We start from the raw sequence: 25,705 nt of genomic DNA on the forward strand, positions 1-25,705 counted from the left end.
CTGGGGACATAGATGGGTGGGCTGCTGTGGGGGTGGCCTGAGCTGTCAGATGGCAACAGGAGGCCATGGGTGATCTTAGGGTGGGAGGAAGCAGTGGGTGTGGGAGAATGTGAGGGTGCTGCTGGGACTCGGAGGGGGGCAGACACAGCCCCCACTGTGCCTGGGGTGGCACCGGCCCCGTGTCCATGGGCTGGCATACCCCGCGAGCCCACGCTTGGGCTGGCACTGGCAAACTGTTGGTTATAGATTATGCGTGCTGAATTACTCCCATCTGCAGAATTCACTGATCATCCTCTTGTTGGTGGGTGTTCGGGGCTTAAAAGACCTGGAGGAAGTGGGCCCTGGAGAGAGGTGAGGCCTGAGGAGAGCGGCCCCGGGGGTGCCGAGCACCGTCTCAGCCACTGTGTGCTTTGGGAATGGCACCAGGCCCCTTAACCTCAGGCTCCTGAAAAACGGGAGGGTTCATGCCTCTTCCAGCGCCTGCTGGCATTGACCATACCGTCCTCGCCTGGTGGGCGCTTAGGAGGAGGGGTGGGAGGCCATGAATGGAGTGGGGCCTCAGATCTTTCTCAAGAAGAGACAGGATTCCGAGGGCGACATCAAAGCCAGGCCTAGGCACAGAGTGACGCTCTGCTCTGGCCACTTAACCCCTAGATACAAAGGCACTGATGCCTGGGGACCGGGAAGGCAGCACTGCTGAAGGTGGTTGGGACAGGGCTGCACATTAGAATCACCTGAGCCTCAAAAATCGTGAAGGCCCAGGCCATACTTCAGACCATCTGCATCAGGACCTCTGGGGTGGGGGTAAGTGGGGCCAGCCTTCCTTTTTTTTTTTTTTTTTTTAAATGATGGTAACATTTAGGGGTGCCTGGGGGGGCTCAGTCGGTTGAGCTTCCGACTTCGGCTCAGGTCATGATCTCACGGCTCGTGGGTTTGAGCCCCGCGTCGGGCTCTGTGCTGACAGCTCGGAGCCTGGAGCCTGCTTCCAATTCTGCGTCTCCCTCTCTCTCTGCCCCTAACACACTTCAATTCTGTTTCTGTCTCTCTCAAAAATAAATAAACATTAAAAAAAAATGTGGTAACTTATACATCATAGACTTTATGATTTTAAATGTTCCCCCCCCCCCAAGTTTATCCTGTGAGGGAAAGAGAGAGCAAGCATGCACATGTGAGCGGGGGAGGGGCAGAGAGCTAGGGAGGAAGAGAGAATCCCAAGCAGTCTCCGCATTGTCAGCGTGGAGCCCCCTATTCGGGGCTTGAACTTATGAACCGTGATATCATGATCTGAGCCCAAATCAAGAGTCAGACGCTTAACCAACTGAGCCACCCAGGCACACGTATTTAACTTTTTTAAAGCGTACAGTTCAACAGTGTTATGTGCATTCACACTGTTGTGTGATTGATCCGTGGTCAATCTCCAGAACTTTATCATCTTCACAGACTCAAACTGTGCCCTTTAAACAAATCCCCATTCTCCCCGCCCCCAGCCGCTGGCTCCACTGTGCTGTTTTCCTTCTCTAAAGAATTTGACTCCTCCAGGGACCTCACACAAGTGGAATCATACAGCATTTGTCCTTTTGTGAATGGCTTATTTCACTTAGCATGAGGTCCTCAAGGTTCATCCATGTCGTAGAATGTCCTTCCTAACATGCATATCATTCCATTGTATGACCAGACCACACTCTATCTATTCCAGCGCTGATGGACACTTGGGTTGTTTCTGTGATTCCGCACCCAGTGGGCTGGGCACACCCCTGGTTCCCGGCGGTGCAGCACCAAGGGCGTCACCCCCAACCCTCTGCCAGGGGTGCTGTCTGCTGTTATCAAGTCCAAACAGCATTGCAGGAAGCCCTCTTCCCCCACCAAACACCCCCGCGGGCCTGCCAGGTCTGCGGCCAAGGGAATCCGAGCTCCAGAACCCACGCTCAATACACACATTGATTGTACTGACAACGTTGCAAGAAGCGAGAGCGCAGAAGTTATTCCTTTGTTCACTAATTTATTCAATAAATGCTTTGTGTCAGGCAGTCAATAAGTGCTACAATTTAATAGACGAGAGCCCCGCCCTCATAGAAAGCATTCTGGGGTGCCTTCTGCTAGTAGCACATTGATACATGCACCCCGTAGTGGCGCCCGGCCAACAGAACCGGCCGCGGGGAACCGAGCTGGAAGTCCGGCACCTTCGCATCCACGTTCTCCCGGGGCTGCTCCGGAGCGGGCCGCTGCTGCCCACGCAGGCCTTCTTTAACCCGCACTCCCGGGAGCGCGCCGTCAGCCCCGCACAAACCCGATTCCCACCAGCCTCCCGACCCGCCCGTGGTCTCGCAGACACCCGCGAGCACAAGGCCACGCCCCCTACCGGGGGCGGGGATGGGGCCGCCCAACCAGCGCTCGCGGGAGAGCGCTAGGCTCCGCCCCCAGGTGAGCTTGTTTTTCCAGACCGCTCCACTTTCGTGCAGAAACCGCCGCACCGCCGGGCCCAACGGCGCGCACCCCCGACAGGCCGCGCCCCCGGACAGCCAGCGCCCCGCTGCCGGCGCTCGTTGGGCCTCGCGTCGGGACGGGAGGCGTCGGGACCGGAGGCCGGAGCCCCATTCGGAAGCCCGCGAGGGAGGTGCGCGCTCGCCGGAAGCCGCGCCCCCGACGCGGCCCACCTGCCCGCGGCGCCGGAAGTGGCTGTGGCCGCTCTGCTTCCGGTCGGCGGGGCGCTCTCGGGCCGGGGCTGCTGACCGGGGGAAGTCGGAAGCGCCCATGGCGGAGGGCGGCGGCCCCCACGGGCGGGCCGGGCCGGGGCCCGCAGGTAACGTGCGCGCCGCCGCCGGGCCGCGGGGGCGGTGGGGCAGCGGAGGGCAGGGTCCGGCGTCCCCGCGGGGGGGACGCGGCGGCCGCGCCCGGGCCGTGCTTCCTCGTCCCCCGCCGGCCGGGCCCACGCAGCCGCGCCCTGCCGCCGGGGGCGGGTCAGCGCGGCTCTCCGTGCGGGGCGGCCCGGCCGCTGCGTGTGCCCGCTCCTCGGCCTCGCGTGGGCGTCCTCGCGCCGGAGTTACTGTCCTGTGGAACTTGCTTTTCTAACTGCCGGCTCCTGAGCCGGTGGGGATTTGATAGGACCCCAACTGTAACCGTAGGACATGGATCATCTCCCAGCTCCGAACGCACGGGTCAGGAAAGCCCCCAGAGGCCAGCCCCTCCGGAGGGCAGGTGTCTTTTTCTCCGCCCCGCCACCCACGGCTTGCCTGGGGAGGTACATCACACGCACAGGCAAGGGACAGCGATAACACCGTCCCCAGCGGGCTCTTCGTGACACAGCATGTCCAGGGGCCCACCGGCAGAGGAGGCAGCTAGGAAGGCTCACGGCGACCTCCCACAATGGCCCTCAGACTTAGGGTTTCCACCTTGAGACCCTCCTCCTAAGCACAGGAGAGGAGAGGTTCGCCCTAACCTGTGGCGGGATTTCCTCCGTGTTGGTTGTCTGGGTTTGCCCTGCCTACCGAGTGCTTCTGTGTGCTCTGCACTTTACGGGTTCGTCTCCCGAGAGTTTCTTACACCTGGAGACTGGCTCAAGTGGGCCTTTTCATCCCTCCATTCTTCCACCAGATGTTTATCGAGGAACTCCTGCAGGCCAGACCTTGCCTGGGCGGGGACAGCCCAGCGAACCGGGGCAGGTCAGACAAAGCGCCTTCCATCCTGAGATTCGGTTGATACTGACTTTGACCCCAGGTATCAGGACTTTGGTGCCTGGGCTGTCATTTCAGCCTGAGGGAGAGGAATGGGCTGAGAGGAGGCCTGAGGGCCCCTTCCCAGTAGGGACGGGAGCCGTGTGGAAGAAAGGCTGCTCTGCCCCTGTATACAGGGCTCTTTTGTATCTGTGCAGTGCTGTTTTGTTATTTAGAGTGTTGCAGGCCCGGGAGTGGAGGGGCCGCGGACATTTCCAGTGAAGGTCTAAGTGCTCTGCGGAGTAATTGCGTTGACAGTGGAGAAGCTGATCAGAAAAGCACAAAGTTGAAGTTATCCTGGGATCTGGAGCTGGGGAAGAGGAGGCTGCACTGAGCTGGGCCAGGGAGCCGGTTGAAAAGCGGCCAGCGAGGGGAGGCCGGAGAAGAACCTAGCAAAAGTCCATGGCCCCCGACTTAACCTGTCAGGCTTTGTTCTATGTTTTCTGCATCTTACCCCCTCCTGCTTTGAACTCTTTCACTCTGTGGGGTGAGACTGTGGGTAACTGCAGTGGAGGAGAGTTTGGGGCGGCCCTAAGGGTTCCTTGGGGCGGCCCTAAGGGTTCCTTGGGGCCTGCCTCTTGATCTGCCACAGGTGTTGTGGGATCAGCTTGAGGGACCCATGTGTTTGTGAACCCTTGCTGCCCTGCCCATCTGCCAATGATCCGTTGAGTCCTGAAGGGCAAGGAAACATTCGTCACCCCCACTGTGCCAGGGCCAAGCCTTGTATACAGTAGGTATTCAAAAGAGATACAGTTTGAATATAAAAACCAACTTCATCATTGGAAGGAGTGCACCTGCGGAGGGGTGTCCTTCTGTGCCTGGTCGCATGCTGGAACAGGGTGGCAAGGCAGGAACTTGAATGCAGGGAGCCGAGTTCCAGCGCTTTCCTCACGCCCCTCCCTGTCTGTGATGTTGTATGCAGACCTCTTGATTATCTGGAGATTATTTCTGAGCTCTAGTGTCAGGTGAAAAACGCGAGAATTTGCAAGTAGGTATCTGATTTTACAAATTTGTTGACTACTATAGTCCGTTCAGGCTGTAACAGAATACCATATACTACCGGATGGCTTAAAAGCAATAGAGATTTATTTTTCTTAGCTCTGATGGTAGGGAAGTCCAAGACCAAGGCCCCAGCGGATTCTTTGGGGGAGGCCTGCTTCTTGGTTCATAGACAGCAGCAGTGCCTTGTCCTCACGTGGTGGGGGGTGAGTGGGAGCTCTCTGGGGTCTCTCTTAATAATGGCATTAATCTCATTCATGAAGGTTCTGCTCTCATGAGCCAGTCACCTACAAAGTCACTACCTCTTCAAACCCTCACCTTGGGGGTTAAGATTCCAACATTATTTTTGGGGGAGACACAAGCATTCAGTCGATAGCAACTACTCTTTCTATCCCTTACAGATTTTGATACCCATTTATCTTTATATTAAGGTCTTTCCTGAGCAGTGGATTCTGTTTATGTTTTTATTCTGATGACAAATAATCAGTTCTGTTAACTAACTGGTAGGGTAGATTTCGTGTCATATGTGCTGAAAAAAAAAGATTCCCATTCCTATTTCCAGATAAACTTTTATGATATTTGTGTTGCATATAAGAACCCCGAAGATGGGGCACCTGGGTGGCTCAGCCGGTTAAGCGTCTGACTCTTGTTTCGGCTCAGGTCATGATGTCACGGGTTTGTGAGCCTGCTTGGGATTCTCTACCCCTCTCCACTGGCATGCTCTCTTTCTCAAAATAAGTAAATAAACATTAAAAGAATAAATACCCCCCCCCCCAAGAGATTTGTTAAACCTCTTCATTTATGTGGTACCATTTAAAAGTTTCCTAGCATCGGGGCGCCTGGGTGGCTCGGTCGGTTAAGCATCTGACTTCGGCTCAGGTCATGATCTCATGGTCCGTGAGTTCGAGCCCCGCGTCGGGCTCTGTGCTGACCGCTCAGAGCCTGGAGCCTGTTTTGGATTCTGTGTCTCCCTCTCTCTCTGCCCCTCCCTGTTCGTGCTCTGTCTCTCTCTGTCTCAAAAATAAATAAACGTTAAAAAAAAATATTAAAAAAAAAAAATAAAAAAAAAAATAAAAGTTTCCTAGCATCGACTCTTAACCCGGGTGCATGGTATGTGCTCACTGCTTCTAGTCTTTGTTATTTTCCAGGTTTATAGTCTATTATGCGAGGCTGGCCTTCTATTTATATGCACATATTTTTAAATTTTCCTTCTTACCGAGGTGTAACTTATATTTAGTGAAGTGCCCCCATCTTAGGTTACCGGCTGATGAGTTACTCACGTAGACTCCTCTGAGGTCATTACCCAGGTCAGCTTGTTACAAACAGCCGCATTTGTTTGGCTGTTGAATTTTGCCAAGGGCAAGTGTCTTTCTGTAATACAGAAGGTGATCGTATGGTTTCTTCCAATATTAAGACACTCCTACATTCCTGGGATAGGTAGAGTGATATTATGGTGGATTAAAAAAAAATTTTTTTTTTTAATGTTTATTTATTTCTGAGACAGAGACAGAGCATGAGTAGGGGAGGGGCAGAGAGAGAGGGGCACAGAATCCAAAGCAGGCTCCAGGCTCCGAGCTGTCAGCACAGAGCCCGACGTGGGGGTCGAACTCACAGACCGCGAGATCATGACCTGAGCTGAAGTCCGAAGCTCAACCGACTGAGCCATCCAGGCGCCCCTATGGTGGATTTTTTGATACGTATTTTAAGTTGAACCTTGCTAATATTTGATGTAGGATCTTCTGTATCCTTCAGTACGGTTGACTCCTTACCTTCCACCCCACCAGTGTTTTTAAAATTCTTGCCCTTGCCAGGTTTGGTGTCCGGAATGTGCTTCTTTCATTACGGGAAACTTTCTGTATTTCTCTGTTTTTCTGGAGCACGGGAATGATTCGTTCTTGAGCATTTGAGGGGTCCCGTAGTCAGAGGACAGGGGGCTTGCTGCAGATGGCGCCCCCTCCTGGCTGGTGTTGGCAGGGTTTCCCCTGGCTGACAGGAGCCCCTCTCTTCAGTGCAGGTCCTAATCTGAAGGAGTGGCTGAGGGAGCAGTTTTGTGACCATCCGCTGGAGCACTGTGAGGACACAAGGCTCCATGATGCAGCCTACGTGGGGGACCTCCAGACCCTCAGGAGCCTGTTGCAAGAGGACAGCTACCGGAGGTGAGCGTCACTGTCCTGGGGCTGGCCCGGTGCTTGGGCCCCGTGGGTCTGCGCGGAGCTGAAGTGCATGATCCATGAGGGTCCATGTGACTCCCTGGTCTGCAGGTGAAGGCCCTGGTGCTTTCCAGGCCAGGGGGAGAAAGGAGACCGGGGAAGCATGGTCAGACTTGTAGGGAGACCTGAGTTCAAGTCTCGCTCTGTCATTGACCTTTATATTTCCTGGAAACTTCTGGCCCTCTCTGGTGTCAGTTTCCTTGATGGTAATCCTGATGGCAGCACTGTTACGCTCGTCAACAGCGGTCCTGTCCCCTTCCAAGTCTCTTGTGGCTCTTTTTTTTTTTTTTTTTAATAGCTTTTATTTTTCTTAATTTTCTTAAAGTAGGCTTCACACCCAGCACGGAGCCCAAGGAGGGGCTTGAACTCACGACCCTGAGATCAAGACCTGAGCTGAGATCAGGAGTTAGATGCTTAACTGTTATGCCCAGAATTCGTGATCCCCAAAGACCACCAGGGAGCCGAGTCCGATGCAAAAGCAAAGAGCCTTTATTCGAGCTAGCTCGAGCTCAATCCCCTACCTGCACCGACGCAGCGGTGAGATACCAGGGAAAGAGAGCGAGTTTCAAAAGGACAAAGGTTTTATTGGGGCCTGGGGACAGTTGGTGAGGTAATGGCTATGGCCTCAGCCGATTGGCTGGGGAAGGGTCCTGGGAAAGGGTCGAGTCCTGTTAGGCAGGTGAGGGGGGGGTTACTCCAGGGGAGGAGGTGTGGTCAAGGTGAAGGACACAGAACAAGATGGAGTCGGCTGGCGTAGGCCCGCCCTTTCATAACCAGCTGAGCCACCCAGGCACCCCCAAGTCTTTCGTGGCCTTTTACCCTAAGCTGTATACATAAGTTCCCCTTTGTTATTTTCATTTGGTTACCCCTTGGTGGGCGTGGACTTCCTGATGTACCCCATTTATACATCACCCCTGATGTGCTCTCCACTAGCTTCTCTGGTCCCCAGTTGTCTGCCTCCTGGGCCTGGGGCTCTGTCTCAGGTCAGGTGTCTCACCCTCCTGGGATCTGCTCTGTGCTCACCTTCTTATTCCCTCTGTCCATAGAGCTCTGCGTGTTGCCCGTCAGATCCTCCAACCCCGTCAGGCTCTTCCTTCGTAGCAGCAGGAGCGTTGATGTTACCTTTTTCCCACTGGGGACACCTGGGAGAGCGTAGAGTCTTCCTTGCCTCCGGGGGTTCTCTGTTTTGTGTGTCCAGGACTGGAGTCCCAGCTAGATTTGAAACTGACCTGCCACCAGAAACTCCTCATGCTCTGTGTTTCTGTTTCCCCTTCAGGGAAGTTGATAGAAGAAAAGCCTGCATATGAGTGGTGAAATTAATGCCACATTTTATGAATAGCTCCCAAGAGAAGGATTTCTAACAATACAAGAGTAGGTTTCTTTTTCTACTTCTAATGTCTTAGCATTATTGTTCAGAATAGATAGCAGTATTAAAAAAAAAAAAGCTGTAAATATCTAGGAAGGATTATCATACAAAGACATCAGATGGATTCCACATGAATATTTAATATGAATGACTCAAGCTCAAAGAAATGCTTGAATTTGCAGAGGTAACAATAAAAACAATAGAATGAGACGGAGTTCAGCTGGGTCTTAGACAAGTGTTTTCATACTGTTTTTCCAAGTACTTTTTTTTCTTGTTTTATGTTGGGGTTCAGTAAATCTGTCTCGACGATATTTTCCTGTTGCTGTGTACTTCTCTGATGAGGAGCCCTTGGCGCGTTCCTCGGTCTCTTTGGCTAGTGGAAGCCAGTGCGCCGAAGGAGGAGCCCCTGGCCCACTAAGTATTTCCGCGTCACTGCTTCCGTGATCCGGATCACCAGGCTCTGGTCACAGCTGCCTCGGGAGCGTGAAGTGAACCGCGTCTTGATGGAGGACGTGGTGGGTCAGTGGACTGCATGGCCATGGCACTCCTTGACAGGGAACCGTGGCCTGATTTTCCCTTTTGATGAGAGCTGAGTCTGGCCAGTTTCCCTCTGCTGATGTTGGCCAGGAGGGTAGCCCCGTGTGGCCTCAGTGATTCCTGCAGGCTGTGACTTGTGCTGTGTCACAGGTAGAGGGACCACAGCGGTCGCCTGGCTCCAGTGAGGATGCCGAGGCCCGACCTCAGGCCTTCACAGCTGGTAGCTGGTGAAAAGGGGCCTCGGGACCCTGACCCAGATTCCCGGCGAGTGTCCTGCTCTCCACCCCGCACTGACTCCCTGGGCAGACCCGTCTACCCTTTGTGGAGCAGAGAGCTCTGGACCGAGAATCAGGAAATCTGAGATCTCAGCCCTAGTGCCCATCTGTCTGCCTGTGCCTCAGTTTCCTCTGCCGTGGAATGGGCCCTTCAGATCTGCTCTGCCACGTGCACGGATCCAGCATTTCATAAAACAACGCACGTGGGGGCATTCGTAAAGCACAGGAGTGTCCGTCTGAAGAGGTTGCCCTCCTGCTGTCTGTTTCATGTAGGTACCAGTATGAGAGGAAGCCGAGCGGCTCATCAGTTTTCCAGGCTGCCCCTCACAGCCTGGCTCCCCTATGTTCTTTCTTAGCCGCATCAACGAGAAGTCTGTCTGGTGCTGCGGCTGGCTGCCCTGCACACCGCTGAGGATCGCGGCCACTGCCGGCCATGGCAACTGTGTGGACTTCCTTATCCGGAAAGGGGCCGAGGTGGACCTCGTGGATGTAAAGGGACAGACCGCCCTGTACGTGGCTGTGGTGAACGGGCACCTGGAGAGCGCCCAGATCCTCCTGGAAGCCGGCGCCGACCCCAACGGAAGCCGGCACCACCGCAGCACCCCAGTCTACCACGCCTCGCGTGTGGGCAGGGCTGACATTCTGAAGGCCCTCATCAGGTCAGTACTGCGGAGGCCCGGCCACCCTTGTGCTGTATGGGTCCCTGCGGGGGGCGTGGCCCCATGGCTGCTAGTTCCTGTGGCCGTGTTCTCATTCCTTGTTGTCTGTGTTTGCCTCTCTCTGTCTCACGTTAGGCTTGTTAAAAGATTTGTCTATTGTAGGTCTTTCTAAACAGCTCCTTCTTAGCTCTATCCGTTATCTTATTTTTGTGCTTACTGGTTAATTTGTTTTAATTTTTTCCCATTTGCCTAACTTTATTTTTCCCCAGACTTTTGCAGTCGAATGATTATTTTTTTTCTTGAAGTGTCAACTTTCAAGATTATTAATTTGTCTTTGCCTATAGCTTCGGTCATATCTGCTAAGTTTTTTCCTCATTTTGAAATTGGTATTATTGAAGTCGCTCTCCTCTTTGTTCTTATGGCTATGGAGGAGAAGGGTTGAATACAACTTTTTATGAACCAGTTGCATAGTATTGTGAACAGGTAATGTAGACTGTGTAATTTGCATTTGGGGGATTCTTTTGAGTTTATTATTTTTTTAATGTCGAACTACATTGTTGTGGTTGCTTGAACAAAGTACATGACCGTGGGTGTTTTACTTGCGTAGTACAGTATGGTAGCCTCAATTGTGTTTCATGGCCCCTCTTTTTTTCTTTATTTCTTGTTTCTTGTTTCTCTTTCTCTTTCTCTCTCTCTCTCTCTTTTTTTTTTTTTTTTACATTTTTAGCCATTGGATCTGCCACAAGTTTAGAGAAGTCTGTTGGTCTTTAATCACTGTTGCGATTTGTCAGTGTCCCCTTTTATTTCTAGTATTTTTTGCTTCCTATGTTTTGATGCTAATTGAGCCCCTAGAAGTTCTTGCCTGTGGGTTGTATGCACATTATCGAAACCAAAGGTTTCACCGAAGGCTCATTTACATAGCATTCTGCCATTTAGTTTTACTCTGGGTTTAAGTGGTTCTTTGGGTGCTCACCTTTCTTCTTTGCATGTATGGGATTCTTTGTTTTTTTAATAGAGTCAACATTATTGCCATAGTTGATGTTAGGTCTGTGTCTGTCTTTTCGTTTTTTAGCTGTTCCTTAGTTTGTATCATGTTCCATGATCTGTATTTTCTTTGCTTTCTCTGTATTTTATTTTACTTAAAATTTTTAAAATTTTATTTTAAATTTTATTTTTGAGAGGGAGAACGACGGAGAAAGTGAGCAGGGGAGGGGCAGAGAGAGAGGGAGAGAGGGAGACACAGAATCTGAAGCAGGTTCTAGGCTCTGAGCTGTCAGCACAGAGCCCGATGCGGGGCTTGAACCCACAAACCACAAGATCATGACCTGAGCTGAAGTCGGACACTTAACTGACGGAGCCACCCAGGCGCCCCGCTTTCTGTTACTTTACATGGTTTATGGTCTTATTTACTTACTTACTTGTACTTACTTCCTTGGTTAATTAACTTACTTATTTTTGGTCTTATTTTAATTGTACTAATAGTTACCTTTTAAAAAATCTGAACAAGATTACGTTTTTATATTCTGCCTCCAGTGACTTCTTTCTACCAAGGTGCCTTTTTCCGTGCCTTGCTCTGGAGGCATTTTGTTCTGCGGTTGGACAGAGTGTAGTTGAGGTAGCCAGTTTGCAGTGTGGAAAGGATTATAAGGGTCCCATTGTGCCAGGCCCCAGTGGGGGTGGTTCTGAGGAGCAGGAGGTCTGCCGTCCCCCATGCCCGGCACAGAATGTGGGTTTTGAACCAGGTACCGACAATATATTTACTCCATCAAAAAAAAATTTTTTTAAGTGACCACGGAATTGGCTTTTGGAGACAGATGAGGGTAATATGGTTGTTTTGCTAGAAGGTGATAAAGCTGTGATGCTTTTTGCCTTCTTTTTAAGGATTTTTAGCTTGATGATCTAAGCCACCTCAGTCCCCTGTCTTTGCATCTTGGAGAATGTTAGTCATTAATTTGGAAATATTCGTGAGTAAGATCGGTCAGTGAAATTTCATCTTGGTTCCAGAAATCCTTGAAGGCATCTCAGTCAGTTCATGATGCATACCTGCTTTGGGTTAGCTGCAGGCTCGTCCTTCAGAAGTCCACACACAGATGCGCTGTTTGAGAAAGTGTTACTGTTAGTAGACATCTCCTTCCCTCACTGGAGCCTAGGACGTTACTTTTACAATGAGGTACCAAGAGCATATAGTAAAAAGTTTTCTCTGAATTACCAGGTAATTGACTTACTGACTTGGAAAATAGGGACGGGGTGGTTCAGTTACTGAACAAGTAATACAATCTACATACAGTGTCAGCTCCTGCCTTGAGTCATTGTCCCTTATATGCAGGGCCCTTTGCTGTCACATTGTAATTTGCTGTTTCTCTGCAAGTAAATTCCATTTTGTTGCTTTTAAATTCCCTTGATATATGTTGCTGATGGTTTTTTTTTTTTTTTTTTTAAAGGTAAGGAGTGGTGTTTCTGTATGTGCAAAAGTTATACTGATTCACTGAGTTGTCCCGGTGGAGCCTTGCCAGAATATTAAATGCAGGAGGGGAATTTTGGAAAATATTCAGGATTAAAATGAACTGGATCTTATCCAGTATGTTTTTATGAGGGGCTGTCTCTCCCGTAGCTCAGCTAATACCAGATTGTCCTATTGCCCAAAATTACAAACAGTTTGGAACACCTGTCCCTAAGAAAAGGAGGGGAAAAAAAAAATCACCCTGTAAAATCAAGCTCTCTTTTTCTTAATTGATCGAGTGTGTGAAATGAAACACCAGTCTCTGCTTGGTTTGGTACGTGTTTTAGGATGTTTCCGTGGTCCAAGAGGATAGGCGATGTCTGCGTTTGTGGTGTCTGACGATGCTACGTGGCATCCGTGGGGCAGCGGATGGTCTTGTGAGCACATCGGCCTGTGTGCCCCTCCTTCCTCTTCCCTTAGGCCTGTGCTGCCTGAGAGCAGAAGTGTCAGTTTCAGAGAGGAGTCCCTTCGGACACTCAGAACAGTGCTTAAGAGACGGGTGATAGAACATAACTGCTGGCCAACCGTGGAGAACGACGCTGTTTCCCGTGCCCTAGACCCTGCTCGTTGGCCCGTCGTCACTGCTTTCCACGATTCCCTATTTTCAGTGACACGTGCTGATAGAGCCCGTGTGGCGTTGCAGGGCTGTGTGGGGGAAGCTCAGAGAGGCAGGTGCTGACCCAGCTGGGAGCCGGGGAGTGCGTGCTGGGCGGGAATCTCACAGGGGTGAGGCTGGGCTCTTTTCCTCACACCCTATCAGGTTGCACCCGATTGCACTTGTCCCGTTACCGCTGGAGTTCGCTTGGATCTTTTGATTAAGGTGGCGTCTGTCACATTTCTCCACTGTAAAGCTATTCTTTTTCCCCTCTGTAATTATTTAATTAGTAAGTATTTTGTGGAGGGGTACCGTGAAACACGTGTTTATCCTATTTCTTATCAAATTTTTAGTGTATTTATTTATTTGTCTTAGACCTGTGGTTTCCCAGTGAGTCATAATCCCTTACTTTATTATTTTGATGCTCAGATTGTCTTAAATTTGGCTACAGGGAGCCCTGTCAAACTGGAACCCAGCTTTGTCCTTATGACCTGTCCCCCAACATCCTTTGAACAATTCCTTACTTTCTCCTATAACAATATATTCTAAGCTCATCTAGTACTGTGCCTGTCTTAGCTCTGGGATTAGAGATTTCTCCAAGGAGTCCTGGCTTCTTTTTAGTGGAGAATGGTGTTTAGAAGCCAAGATCTGGTTACTGGGAGTGTTTATTGCTTATGGGCTGTTCTTTTCGGGCTCTTGGACTGGACAGAGCTAAGGTTACTTATACACGTTTCTTTTCTATTTTATTTTATTTTATTTTATTTTTTATATTTTATTTTATTTTAATTTTATTTTTATTTTTAACATTTATTCATTTTTGAGAGACAGAGAGAGACTGAGCAGAGCAGAGGAGGGGTAGAGAGAGAGGGAGCCACAGAATCCAAAGCAGGCTCTAGGCTCTGAGCTGTCAGCATAGAGCCCGATGCGGGGCTCACACTCACCGTGAGATCATGACCTGAGCTGAAGTCGGAAGCTTAACCGACTGAGCCACCCAGGTGCCCCATACATATACACATTTCTGTCTGTATTTCTGTCTCTAAATACAGTGACAGTTGAGTTCACCCCAATACTTCTAATCCAATCTGGTACCACAGGGGTCATCTTACTTTTCTCCCTTTCCAGATTTATTATTGGCTTTTCTGACAGAGGCCTGGTTCCACTTATCCTTAACATATTTATTTATTTTGCCAGTCCCTCCATCTATAACCGATGTCTTAATGTTGCTGCCCCCTCCCACACATGCCTCCTCACCCCACGTGGGCTCTAACACCCTGTGCCAGGCAGTGTTTTTTAGCAGACGTCCTCTAAACTTTGCCAGGACACTGATAACCTGAGCCAGGCCACCCTTTGTGCTTTAATCAGTGGCCTCTGCTTAAAGTGACCTGGGTTGGTAGTTTGCACTTGGGCTGGGGGAACTCCAAATCCTGACAGTAAGTTGTGTATTTGGACTTCCCTGAGTGCAGTGACCAGGGCAGGTCCCTTGTGGGGACCCTGAAGACTCTGCGTTGGTAGAATGGTTTAGAGATGGGCCCTGCTGAAGATTGAGGCTTCTAGGTCTGGCCGCCCACGCACCCGTCCCGTGAGGATGCATTTCCTCACGTCTGGGCTGTCACCGGGCCTCAGAAGAGAAGAGCTCGCGGACAGCCATAGGGTTAGCTCAGGGACTGCCGTGAGCATGCCCATCTGGGAGCGGGGGGTGTTGTATGAAGCTGTCCTACTGGCAAGCTGTGCTTCCTGTCTTGGGTTCTTCTAGGTGAATCTGATGCTGGGAGTGGTCTGGATCGTCTGGTTGTTTTGCAAAGAGGAGCCACCCTGCAGGCAGGACGTGATGGCACCAGGTGGCTACACAGTTGGGTTAAAGTGGTTTCTTTTGCTTTTAATTTTTGGGGATTGCTTTCTATTTAATTTGTTTCACGACATAGATTTAGCTGGTTCCAAAGTCAAATCTATAAAACAAAGTATATTTAAAAAGTCTAGCAACTTCTGCGCTGGTCTCCTTCGACTCCCCTGTAGATGACCATTTAAAAACTTTTATGGTTTATTCCCCCCTGTTAAGTTGTAAGCCTAGTGTGGATATGTCTAGGAGTGTCATACACGTACATGTTGCAACTGCATTCCCCCAGATAAACAGTAGCATACTACGCACTTTGACTGTCCTGCCTTTCTCACTTGTGAAACGTATTCTGGAGGTCATTCCAGAGCAGTCTTTAGCGACACTCCTCACGCCTTTTCATTGTGGTACAGCGCGGCTTTATGCGGGTGGAGCACAGTGTATTCAGCCGGTCTCCTGTTGAGGGACCTGTGGGTTGTTTCCTGCCTTCAGCCGTTATGGATGATGTTTCAGTGAATTGCGTGCATGCCTCTTTTCAGAATTGTGCAGCTGTATCTTGGGAATGGACTCCAAGAGTGATGGATGGGTCAGAGGGTAAATGCATGCGTAACTTTGCCAGCTGTTGCCAAATTTCCTGCCGTAGGGACGGTTCCATTTTGTATTGCTGCCAGAACTGAACGAGACTTCTTGTTTCTTTAGAGCCTGGTCAATAAAATTTTGGGTTTATCCCCGTCTGATAGGTGAGAAGTGGTATCTCAGGGTAGTTTCTCTTGTTTTCTTTTTTTAAAAAATTGTTAAAGTTTCTTTTATTTACTTTGAGAGAGAGCGGGCACAAGCTGGGGAGGGGCAGAGAGAAGGAGAGACAATCTCAAGCAGGTTCCACACCATCAGCACAGAGTCCGACGTGGGGCTTGAACTCACAAGCTGTGAGATCATGACCTGAGCCAAGATCAGGAGTCGGATACTTAACCGACTGTGCCACCCGGGCATCCCTAGTTTTTCTTTTTTTGAACTATAGTTGACATAATGTTATATTAATTTCAGGTGTAAAGGTAGTTTTAATTTGCATTTGTGTTATGAGCGAGGCTGAGCATCCTTTTGCATGGCTAAGCCTCTCTAGCTCATTTCCAATAGAGCAGTTGATCTTTTCCGTTTATTAGCTCTTTATATGTTAAGGATATTAATCCTTTGCAACATTCCCCTAATTTTGTACATACTGCTTTACTTTGCTTATGCTGGTTTTTTTTTTTTTTTTGCTACGTAAAAGTTTTTCTTTAATTTTCATGTTAAAAAGCTTTGCTTTTACGTCTTTCCTTATTTGATCTTCCAAATGACCTTTATAATCAACTTCTATAACTCCAGGGATGTTACTATTATTTGTTTATATTTATAATGAACTTATTTAGTTCTCGAATGGGATTTTCATTTATGTAATAAACTTAGGGAAAATTGACCTCTTAATGTAGACCCTTCCTCGCCAAGGCAACGGTGGTGGGTCTTTCCATTTCTGAGAGCTATTTGTGTGATGCCTTCAGTAGTATTTTATAACTTCCTTCGTGCACATTTTAGACACGTACCGTTAGGTTTATGCTTAGATATCTCACTTTAATTTTGCTGTCATAAACGAGGTCTTTTCCGTTTTGTTTTTGAACTTGTTTTTGTTTGTATGTATGAAGGCTGTTGGTTTTATAGCTTTATTAACGTACTTAATAAATTCTCTCATTGCTTATTGTGTTTTTATTAATTATTCAGGACTTTCCAGACATAATCATACCTTCTGAAAATAGGGAAGGTTTTTCCTTTTCTTTCTCGTCTTAATTGGCTGATTGCTTTCTCTTGTCTGGTTGCGCTAACACTTTTGTTTGAAATGCCTGACTGATGGTAGGCAGGAGAGTGGGTCCAGGAGGAGAGCCGCCCCTGTTTGCCCCCCATTAGGGAGACTCCGACATCTGGGTCTTGTCTGGAGAAGGAAATGTCCACCACTTCTTATTTTATTGAGTATTTACGAACCTGCATTAGTGTTGAGTTTTGTCACATGCCTTCAAGGTTTTTTCCCACCTGTAGAGATAATCGTGGTTTCCCCCTTAGTTCTGTGAATATGATGGACTGTGTTAATGGAATTTCTAATACTGGAACTGCCCTTGCATTCTTGGAATAATCCTCATGAGGTCATGGTACGTTGCTTTTTTAATATACTTTTGGATTCTCTTTGCTAACATTTTATTGAAGGTTGTTAAATTGATATTCACAATTGAAATCGGTTGGTAGTTTGTCTTTGTGGTGGGGCCTTTGTTGGGTTTTGGGATTGTTTGGCCAATTTCAACGGATGACTTTGGAGGTTTTCCTTTTTTTCCCTTTGCTTTGAAGTAGCTGAAATAGCTGTGGGATTGTTGGCTCTTCAGAGGGTTTAGAGAGTTCCCTTGTAAATTTCTTGCGTGAGTGGATTCCAAGTTCTTAACCGCTGTCTTACCTTTGCTGGAAGTCACGAGACCCTTGTGATCTGTGGAGTCTCCTGTGCGGCCCCCCGGTGCTCACGGAGGTCAGGCTGTCTCCCGAGGGTGCCGTGGGAAGCTGCCGACCTGGGTCTGACTGTCCCTGTGCCTCCCCTGCAGGTACGGGGCTGACGTTGATGTCAACCACCACCTGACTCCTGACATCCGGCCCCCTTTCTCGCGGCGCCTCACCTCCCTGGTGGTCTGCCCCTTGTACATCAGCGCAGCCTACCACAACCTCCAGTGCTTCAAGCTGCTTCTCCAGGCGGGGGCGAACCCCGACTTCAACTGCAATGGCCCCGTCAACACGCAGGGCTTCTACAGGGGCTCCCCCGGCTGCGTCATGGATGCCGTCCTGCGCCACGGCTGCGAGGCCGCCTTCGTGAGCCTGCTCGTGGAGTTTGGAGCCAACCTGAGCCTGGTGACGTGGGACTCCTTGGGCCCAGAGTCGAGAGGCAGAAGGAAGGTGGACCCCGAGGCACTGCAGGTCTTTAAAGAGGCCAGAAGTAAGTGGCCTGACTTCCGTTCTGACTCGCAGGCTGTTTGGGTCAGTTGAAGGAGTCGAGTGGCAGGGATGAAAAAAGCCTCCAACTGAGCACTTAGTCAGAATCTTCAGTTACGGCTGGGAATTTTCGAGAGTACTTCCAGATGGGTCTTCTCTTTTCAAATTCCTAGACACCAGGAGTCGATACAAAGACATCCGTGGAAGCGCGTGTCCTCAGAGTGCCTGAAATTATGTGCTCTTTACCCCTTTGCTCTGCTCTGTGGCCCCCCAGTTCTCTCTCTGACACACGGTTTTTAAATGTTGGCCTGACACCAGACTGCCGGCCCTGCCCCCTCCAGGGGTCCTCACCCCCTTCTTCGGTTCCACACAAATATGTTGTCTTTATTGTGTGGTACCTCTGATTTTTGTTAGGATAAAGCCCATCGTGCGCTTATTTCGGAAGAACGGTTTTGCTAACGAATTAACAAATCGATAGGCTGTTTGCAGTTGATCCGGGGCTTGGTCTTGTTGCCAGAGTCCGTCTCTGGGACTCAGAAATTGACCTCGTGCGCCTCTGCAGGCTGCTGCGTGCCCTCTGCGACCTGCCCGCGCCCGGCCTCATTCTCGCCTGGGTCTCGAGGGCATCTGGGTTGAATACCTTTGCCCCCACCCTTACCTCTCATAGAACTTTAGTTTGTTGTGTTTTTGTGGTTGGGGTTGTCATTAGAAGGCTGTCATTAGAACCCGCTCCTGCCGGGGCTTCCCCGGAAGAGTTGGTCGGTGGTCAGCGGGAGGCACCCCGGGGGAGTGGAGCCTCCTGCGTCCTGCCTGCTCCACGGGGCAGAGCCGTGGCTGGGCTCTCCTGTCCCAGAGCAACATTGTGGGCCCGCACGCCTCACATACTGCTTGGCCTGTCTGTCCTGGCCCCCCTTGGAGTTTCTGGACTTGACCGAGAGCGGAGGCTGACTGTGCGCGTGTGGGTCAGTTGCTGACACCTGGCGGGGCCTTCTGTAGTCGGCCCTTGTTTCTCTCTAGGAAACGAAACACGGTCAAGGAGGGGCCGTCACGGTGAGCAGGTGCCCCGGGGAACGAAGCTCTCACCCCTTGGGCAGGCGGGGGAGGAGCAGGTGACAAGACCTTCCTCGCCAGGGACTGCCCTGTCCCCTGTGAAGCTGGGCAGTTGGCAGGGAGCGTCAGTGCGTTCTGTCAGTCGCAGCCAGCCTTCCGTCTTCAGCCTTAGGAGAGGAATTAACCTCCCTCCTTCTCTGTCCCTCTCTTCCATGGCGTTCCAGGTGTCCCCAGGACCTTGCTGAACCTGTGCCGGGTGGCTGTGAGGAGAGCTCTTGGCAAATACCGACTCCATCTGATTCCCTCGCTGCCTCTGCCGGACCCCATAAAAAAGTTTCTGCTCTACGAGTAGAGCTCAGATGCAGCGGTCGACCGCGCGAAGAGGAAGGTGACTGGTGAAAGCGGACACCGGGTCCTGCCCCTGTGAACCAACCCCCCCATGTCCTCCGACCAAGTCCCATTTGGCTGTTGGTAAAGCAGAAACGGCCTTGTTCCCACGGCTTGTAACTCCATCTCGGGTGCTGGGGGCACTGGACAGTCCTTGGGCCATTGTCGGCTGAAAAGTTCATACAAAACCTAATTTCGCTCTCCCTCAGTATCTCTGTTTTGGATGCTCACAGTCGCATATTAACGAAATGCGCCGTGCCGCGTGTGCAAGGACGGGCTGAGGTTGGAGGCCTGCGCATAGCTAGCTCCGGCAGGGAGGGCTGCTGGCACCTGCCAGAGCTGTACTTCCGTTGCTGTTTGTACTTCTCCATTCAGTTGTTTGATTCAAGCCTTCTAATGCCTGAAGGCAAGGAGAGTTTGGTGGAAAAGTAGAGCTCTGGAACGCAGTTCATGGACGTGCTGGGTTGTTTTCCCTGCCCCCCGGGGTGGCCTGTGGCACCTGTCTACACACGGCCCTTCCTTGCCACTGGAGCGTTGTCTTCTCGTGGTGGCGGTGTCCTCCGTTAATTGTCCTCACTGCGCGAGGTCCCCTGGCCTCACGGATCGGCTGTGTTGTCTCAGTGCTGCGTTTGCTCACCATCTAAAGAGGCACCTTCCGCAGCGCCGCCCCTGTCCTGATAGCGACCGTGCCCGGCACTGCGCCACCGGGTCTCGCGGCTTCTCTTTGAGGAGCTTCCCGACGGGGATTGATCTTGGGAGGCGCACACCGAAGAAGTAGCCAGTAAACGGACTGCCTACACTCGGACCAAGGACCGCTCCAACAGCATTCACTGCCAGTTCCGACAGAAGGGAGGCCCCGCGGCGCTGCCTCCCAGTCCTTGCGCGCACTGGGCCGGGGAGACTCGGTCGTCCTCCGGGTGGTTCCACAGTCTCAGTTGCTTGGTGTCCAGAGGACAAAACATGCGGCGTTTGGTTGATTGGTCTTCACCGTTGGGGACCGAACGTCTTGGTCATTGCTCCTAGAACCCGAGGACGGGGATAGCGGTGAGGTCAGAGGGCCTCCGCCGGCCTGCTGGGGTGCCGGGAGGTGACATGAGCCGGGTCACCATCCCCAAGGCTGCGGTTGTGGGCAGGGCTCACTCACACCTGGGCTGTGCGGCTCGGCTGTGTCCGCAGGGGTGGGGCGGGGCGGGCCGCCGGCTGCCCTTGCAGAGCCCTCCAGGAGATGCTGCTTCTGGAGAAACCACATGTGGCACTTTGAAGCCTCTGAGGACCATTGTGTGGAATGATGGCGACTCTAACCTTTAGAAGGCTTTAGAAATGGGCAGATTGCAAATCTGCGTGTAGATATTCTGTAAGAAGAGATACCTTGTTTGTAACAATTGCACTGATGAATGATACAGGTTTATTTAATGACTAACAGCGTCGTATGTCGTAGCCCAGCAGACAGGCGGTGTCGGTCATTGTGTGCGGCTCGGGGAGAGAATTCTCAGCCCCGCCTTGTGTGCGGTGGACGGCTCCACCGGAAAGCCGTGCTGTGACCTGCGGGTGCCTGTGTGAGGTCTGAGGGCAGAGGAGTCGCTGGATGGTTCAGAGGGGAGACGCAGTCACTGGAGGCTTTATGCGGCTGAAGTGATCCTGTCACAAGCTCTGGCCGTGCGTGGTGTCCGTGTGGGATGGCTGTCCGAGCCCGAGATTGGGCTTGTGTGCCGCCACCAAAGACCTGGGACCCTGGATGGCTGGCGCGTGCCGAGCCGGGAGCTGCGGGTGTGGGTAGCTGGGGACCAGCGCCATTAGAGCCGCGGCCGAGCGCTGCCGGGGTTTCCGCTGAGAAGGGCTGGGGGTGCTCCTTGTGCACTCGGGGTGGGAGCAGGCCCACGGGCTGTGCCAGGACCTCGGGGAGGTAGGGCTCTGCCTGGGCACAGGGGAGCTTGAGCGCCCCGTGGGTGGACTGGATGCTGGTAGGGGCTGCGTGTCACTGGAGGTGTGAAAGCCGTGGCTGGTCACCTTGGTAGGCCTGAGAGAGGAGTCCGGAGTAGGTGGTAGTTCACCTTACTTCTCAGCTCTTCCGGCTCTGGGTCCCCTTGCGGCCCAGGTTCTCTGGGTGAGTTACGTCTGGACTCAGGGCCCGCACGGAGTCTGCCCCGCTGGGTGCTTTCTGCGGAGGCCTGTGAGGGGCAGGGCCTCTCCAGCCCTGCCCAGGGTAGGAGGGTAGCTCTGTTCTCGGACCTTGTGGAAAGCAGCACCTGGGCATGCGGCCAGTGCAGAGGTCTCGCACCTGTAGGCGCAACCTTCAGGCTGCACGGAGCCAGGGGCCCAGCACAGAGTGGGGTCAGCGTCCATTGCCCAGTGGAGCAGGTGCAGGGCTGGTTTCTGGGGGGTGGAACCATTTTCCCAGGGTCTTTCTAAAAGGAATGGACTGAGTTGATCCTCATAGTTGGGCCTCACCCAGACCTGGCCAGGGAGGTAGCTAGCATGAGTCGGGGGGGGGGGGGTGGGTGGCGGGGGTGCCTCCCACTCTGCCCCTAGAATGTCGCTGTGCCCCAGGGCAGTCTGCAGGGGACTGGGGCCTCAGCATTTCCTTTGAGGAGGACAGGTCTGATCAGCCAGACTCTGCTGATTGTTTCGGAATCCTAGCAACTTTGAGGTTCAGCCTCTAGTTTGAAACTTCTGCTGCCAAACACAAATCTGAAAACAGGGATAGTTGCTTAAGGTCATTCCTACCTGTTTTGAGTGACACTGTACTAAAGCCTCCTTTCCTTTTGTTGGCAAGGATAGGATCCTGGAGAAGAGAGAGTAACTGTCAGAACACTTCATAAAATCGCGTTTCTGAGGCATGGGGCACCCGAGTCCGGGGTAGCAAGGAAATGTGGTGATGAGGCTGCTGCCTGGCTGGGCCCAGAGTCGTCCCCAGGGAGGGGCACAGCGAACCAATGGGAAGTTGCTGGTGTCCCGCCAGCCTGGTCCCAGGAGTGTCCTTACTGTCCCCACACAAGGGGCCTTGGCTGCTGTGGACAGATGGGCAGGGATTAGGGTCCGGGGCAGCGTCGATATCTGAGAATTCAGCTCTGGCATCCTGGGTGGGGATTTTGAGTACATTTCCCAAAGCCATCGATGTCACGCCCAGCCGTGCCTTTTCATGTTATTTATGTTATTTATGTATTTATTTATTTATGCCCTGCCTTGCTCACGGAAAGGGATTAAGGCAGCGATGCTTGGCTTTTGATGTTCTGTTTTGATCTTTGCTAAGGTTCCGTCAACACGCACCTGTCAGGTGATTTTGAAAAGAGAGGGCAGTCAGCAGTTTCCTCATGTTGACTGTGTTTCCGTTTTCAGGCTTAAGTGCCGTCCTATTTTCTTTTTTCCCTCTCCCACGAATTGGTTCTGTAAATACAGGTTGGGGCAGAAGGAGGAGAGGAACGTGCCGTGCCGCGAGCGTGGGCCTGAGCAAAGGGAGTTCGGCCTGAGAGAGACGCGCTTTGTGCTTTTCCGCTCCCTGCCGTGTGGCCCGGGCAGGTCCCAGGTGACGTGGAGGCTGTGCTCTCACACTGGCAGCCGGTTGACTGTGCCTTCCCACGGGACTTCGTGAGGACGCGTGGGAGAGCGTGTGACGGCACTTTGTGCATGAGCGGTCCCTGTGACTGTAAACTGCTCTCCCTGTGACTGTTGTCCTTCTTCTCAGCGGATATGCGTTAGAGGTGATGATGGTGCTGAAGAGTCTGTGACCTTGGGGATCGGGCTTGTCCTTTGTGTCCCATGGGGCAACGAAGGTCATGGGAGCCCACAGCGTAGGCCTTGGCACAGGGGGTTCTGGGCAGGTCACAAGGATAAGGACATGTGTTAAATAACGTACAAAGTCCAGTTTATTCGACCTAAAGGATCATATTTTATTCTGAGATAATGACCTTCCTAATTTGGGTGATAAAATGTACTTTTATGTAATCAAGGAGATAATAGAGGGCAATATTTTTATTTTTTAAAATGCTCTTGGCTATAATATATTGGCTGCTCTTTGTCAAGCCCCAGAATTTCTTTCTAGGTTTGCCAGTCTCCTAGGTCTCAAAGTCAGGGAACCGCGGTCTAGCTATGGTGTGTGTTTACATGGTGATGAGAAGTCCTCACGGACTCCTCAAACAGCCTATACATTGTTGACGGGAGGGCATCACAGCATTTCTGCTGCCCGCTGATCTCAGGATCACCACGTGCGGCGTTAGGAAGGGCGTGCTTACGTCCTGGCAGTGACGGAAGCTCCCTGTGGCGATAGGCCTCTGGCCTTTTCCTGGGTCTGCGAGAAGCCCCCCCGGGAAGTTTCGCGTGGCCTTCTCAGGCCTTCTCAGCGACGACTGCCCTTACCTCAGGCCCTGGGGGCCTGTGGCACCGCTGAATGTTGGTGACGACGCCAGTGGTGGGTCTTGTGCCTGCCGGGCACTCAGCGACCAGTCCTGAGGGGTCTGGATTCCCTTCCAGCTTGTGTCTGCTCGCTGGAAGTGCCTCATTTGGCCGTGTGACCTCTTTGTCTCTGGCTTACTCATTCATCCTCCCCTCCACCCCCAGCCTGACGCCCTTGGTGTGGAGTAGAGTAACTGATGTGCACTCATTAATGGTTTGTGGGATTGTGTCCACGGAGGGACGTGCGGATTTTGAAGTGGAGGCTAGTGACGTACACGACATGTACTAGAAGTTCTGGGCAGACAATCAGCTGGAGGAGTGAGGCAGGGAGAAGGGGTGACTTCTGTTGCCTTAACACGTAATTGCTCAGTGTCTGGACTACGTGGGGATCTTTTTTTTTTAAGTTGTTTTGCTTCCAGATGTGCACAAATGCATTTGGAGTATGGTGGGTGTGCACACGGCTTTCCCGTACGTACGACACCACAGCAGCGTCCCTGCTCGGCTCCGTTTGCACGACGCCCGGTGCTTGTGGGTGTTGGGCACAAGAGTGTGACACGCAGGGGGCCAGTGTGCCCGGAGGCGTGCTGCAGGGCGTGTTCACCGTGGCCTGCTTCTCCCTTCCGCTTTGGTGATGAATGAGTGTCCCCCGCAGCAGCGGGGACCGTGACTGTGCCTGCCCTCGTGCCTGGTGACGAGTTTCTCTAAGTGTGATGAACGTCTTCGATACGTTGTTGTAACTTTAATAAATGCTTTATTACCCTTTAATTCACCCTGCCCATGCCTTAATTTGGGGGACCGTTTATCTCAATGGGTAGAAATGGGTCTTGTGAAATCTTTGAATACACATTTCGGGAAAGTTTCTCTCTGGAGAGTTTCTAACAATATGGAAGGAGGGACTTTTGGGAGCTGCCCTGAAGGATCTTGCTGTGTTGTAGGGAGGCTCCCAGAATGTGGCACAGGCTTATACTGCTGGATGGAACCTGTTTTACTTAGTGCGGTTTCCAGTTTGAAGAGACCGTGCCCCTAAAGTGTTTGAAACCCATGGCTTTCAAGTAGGTGGCATCCCTACAGTGCTCTGCAGGGGCAGGTGCTGGAGAACTGTGGGGAAAACCATGTTCTCTGGGCCCCTGTTGTACGTGACCTATGTTGACAGCGGGAGGGATGAACCCAGGAATGGATGAACTAAATAAAGACCTATCTCATATCTCAGTGATGCTCTAGCACGTTCTCTGTGTGTGTGATTTCAGATGTTTTCTTCATTCTTCACCCCGACCCCCCCTCACCCCCAGCCCTCCTGAAAAGGTGGCTTGTCTCTGTCTCAAAACCAGTTCAGTCTGTGTGGCAGAATTGCTAGTTTTCCTTCACTGTCCACTTTTTATCTGTGATAACAGAACCCACAGTTTTAGCTGGACACTTAAATTCCCGGAATGGTCTTCATTTTCCAGTGTCCTGTATGGTAGGTGTGGCTGTTTGCCAGAACTCCTTTCCGAAATTCTGTTAAAATGATAGGGAATTTCACTTTTTTTAAAAAAAGTATAAATCCCTTAAGATGACTGAATGGCAACAAAATTTTGGAACCTCAAGACAATAGGTGAATGGTAACTACTACAGACGCATCTGAGAAAACGACCTTGCAAGAAGTGAGCGTATCTGAGAAGCTGACTTTACTGCCAAGCTCCCAAAGGCTCTGGGGGTCGGCAGTTCCAGGGACCTTAGAAGTGGCCGTGAAAGAGGGTGAGAGTGTGAGGACCGGCGGAGAGCCAGGTCACGGGACCGCCAGGACTCCCCGCTACACACGGTGGGATGCTTGCGCCTGCCCCGGCCCAGTGGGCCCTGAAGGGAGGTGTGCCGCATCCAGCCTTCCGTGTGTAAGGTCTGCAGCTGGGTAATCGGGCTCCTATCCTGTAGGCAGCAGCAGAGCAGAAAGAGACTTCTTGGGGAATCTCACCAGCCTGATGGTGTAGAACCAGACTAAAATGGAGTCACTTAGGTCAGGGACAAAATGTAGACGGTCAGCGCAGGCGCGTAAAGGAAACTTAACCTTACAGGAATCGAAAGCTCTTCTTAGAAGTCAGCAGAGGACACCAGCCAGCCCCCAAACGCCGGGTCTGTTCACTCTCTCTCTGGACTTCTCCCCCGCCCCACCCCCCCCCACTCCCCGACTCCACCACCCTGATCCAAATAAGAAGGAAGACCACTAGGT

At 51.7% G+C, this 25,705-nt stretch overlaps 1 protein-coding gene across 3 annotated transcripts; it reads left to right on the plus strand.

Annotated features, from left to right (window-relative positions):
• Positions 1–2,626: 2,626 nt before the first annotated feature.
• Positions 2,627–19,315, plus strand: ASB1 (ankyrin repeat and SOCS box containing 1). 3 transcript variants are annotated; one of them, XM_027046244.2, is made up of 5 exons: positions 2,627–2,800; positions 6,724–6,865; positions 9,454–9,756; positions 17,295–17,680; positions 18,951–19,315. In XM_027046244.2, the coding sequence occupies exons 1-5, from the start codon at positions 2,752–2,754 to the stop codon at positions 19,076–19,078; spliced, it is 1,008 nt and encodes a 335-aa protein (XP_026902045.1). In that variant the 5' UTR covers positions 2,627–2,751; the 3' UTR covers positions 19,079–19,315. The 3 variants fall into 3 exon arrangements, with proteins under 3 accessions (XP_026902045.1, XP_026902052.1, XP_053072001.1); XM_027046251.2 differs by having other exon boundaries at positions 2,661–2,800; positions 6,719–6,865; positions 9,371–9,756; XM_053216026.1 differs by lacking the exon at positions 2,627–2,800 and adding an exon at positions 2,932–3,238 and having other exon boundaries at positions 6,719–6,865.
• The last annotated feature ends 6,390 nt before the right edge of the window (positions 19,316–25,705 follow it).

This window comes from Acinonyx jubatus, chromosome C1, assembly GCF_027475565.1.
Source record: "Acinonyx jubatus isolate Ajub_Pintada_27869175 chromosome C1, VMU_Ajub_asm_v1.0, whole genome shotgun sequence".
NCBI classification, from domain to species: domain Eukaryota; kingdom Metazoa; phylum Chordata; class Mammalia; order Carnivora; family Felidae; genus Acinonyx; species Acinonyx jubatus.

Excerpts from the sequence above, each read along its gene's own strand:
- ASB1 (XM_053216026.1), top strand. The coding sequence starts at position 3,126 with ATGGATCATCTCCCAGCTCCGAACGCACGGGTCAGGAAAGCCCCCAGA. Across the intron at positions 3,239-6,718 it reads CCCACGGCTTGCCTGGGGAG|TGCAGGTCCTAATCTGAAGG; the intron begins GTACATCACACG and ends CCCTCTCTTCAG. Across the intron at positions 9,757-17,294 it reads ATTCTGAAGGCCCTCATCAG|GTACGGGGCTGACGTTGATG; the intron begins GTCAGTACTGCG and ends CCTCCCCTGCAG.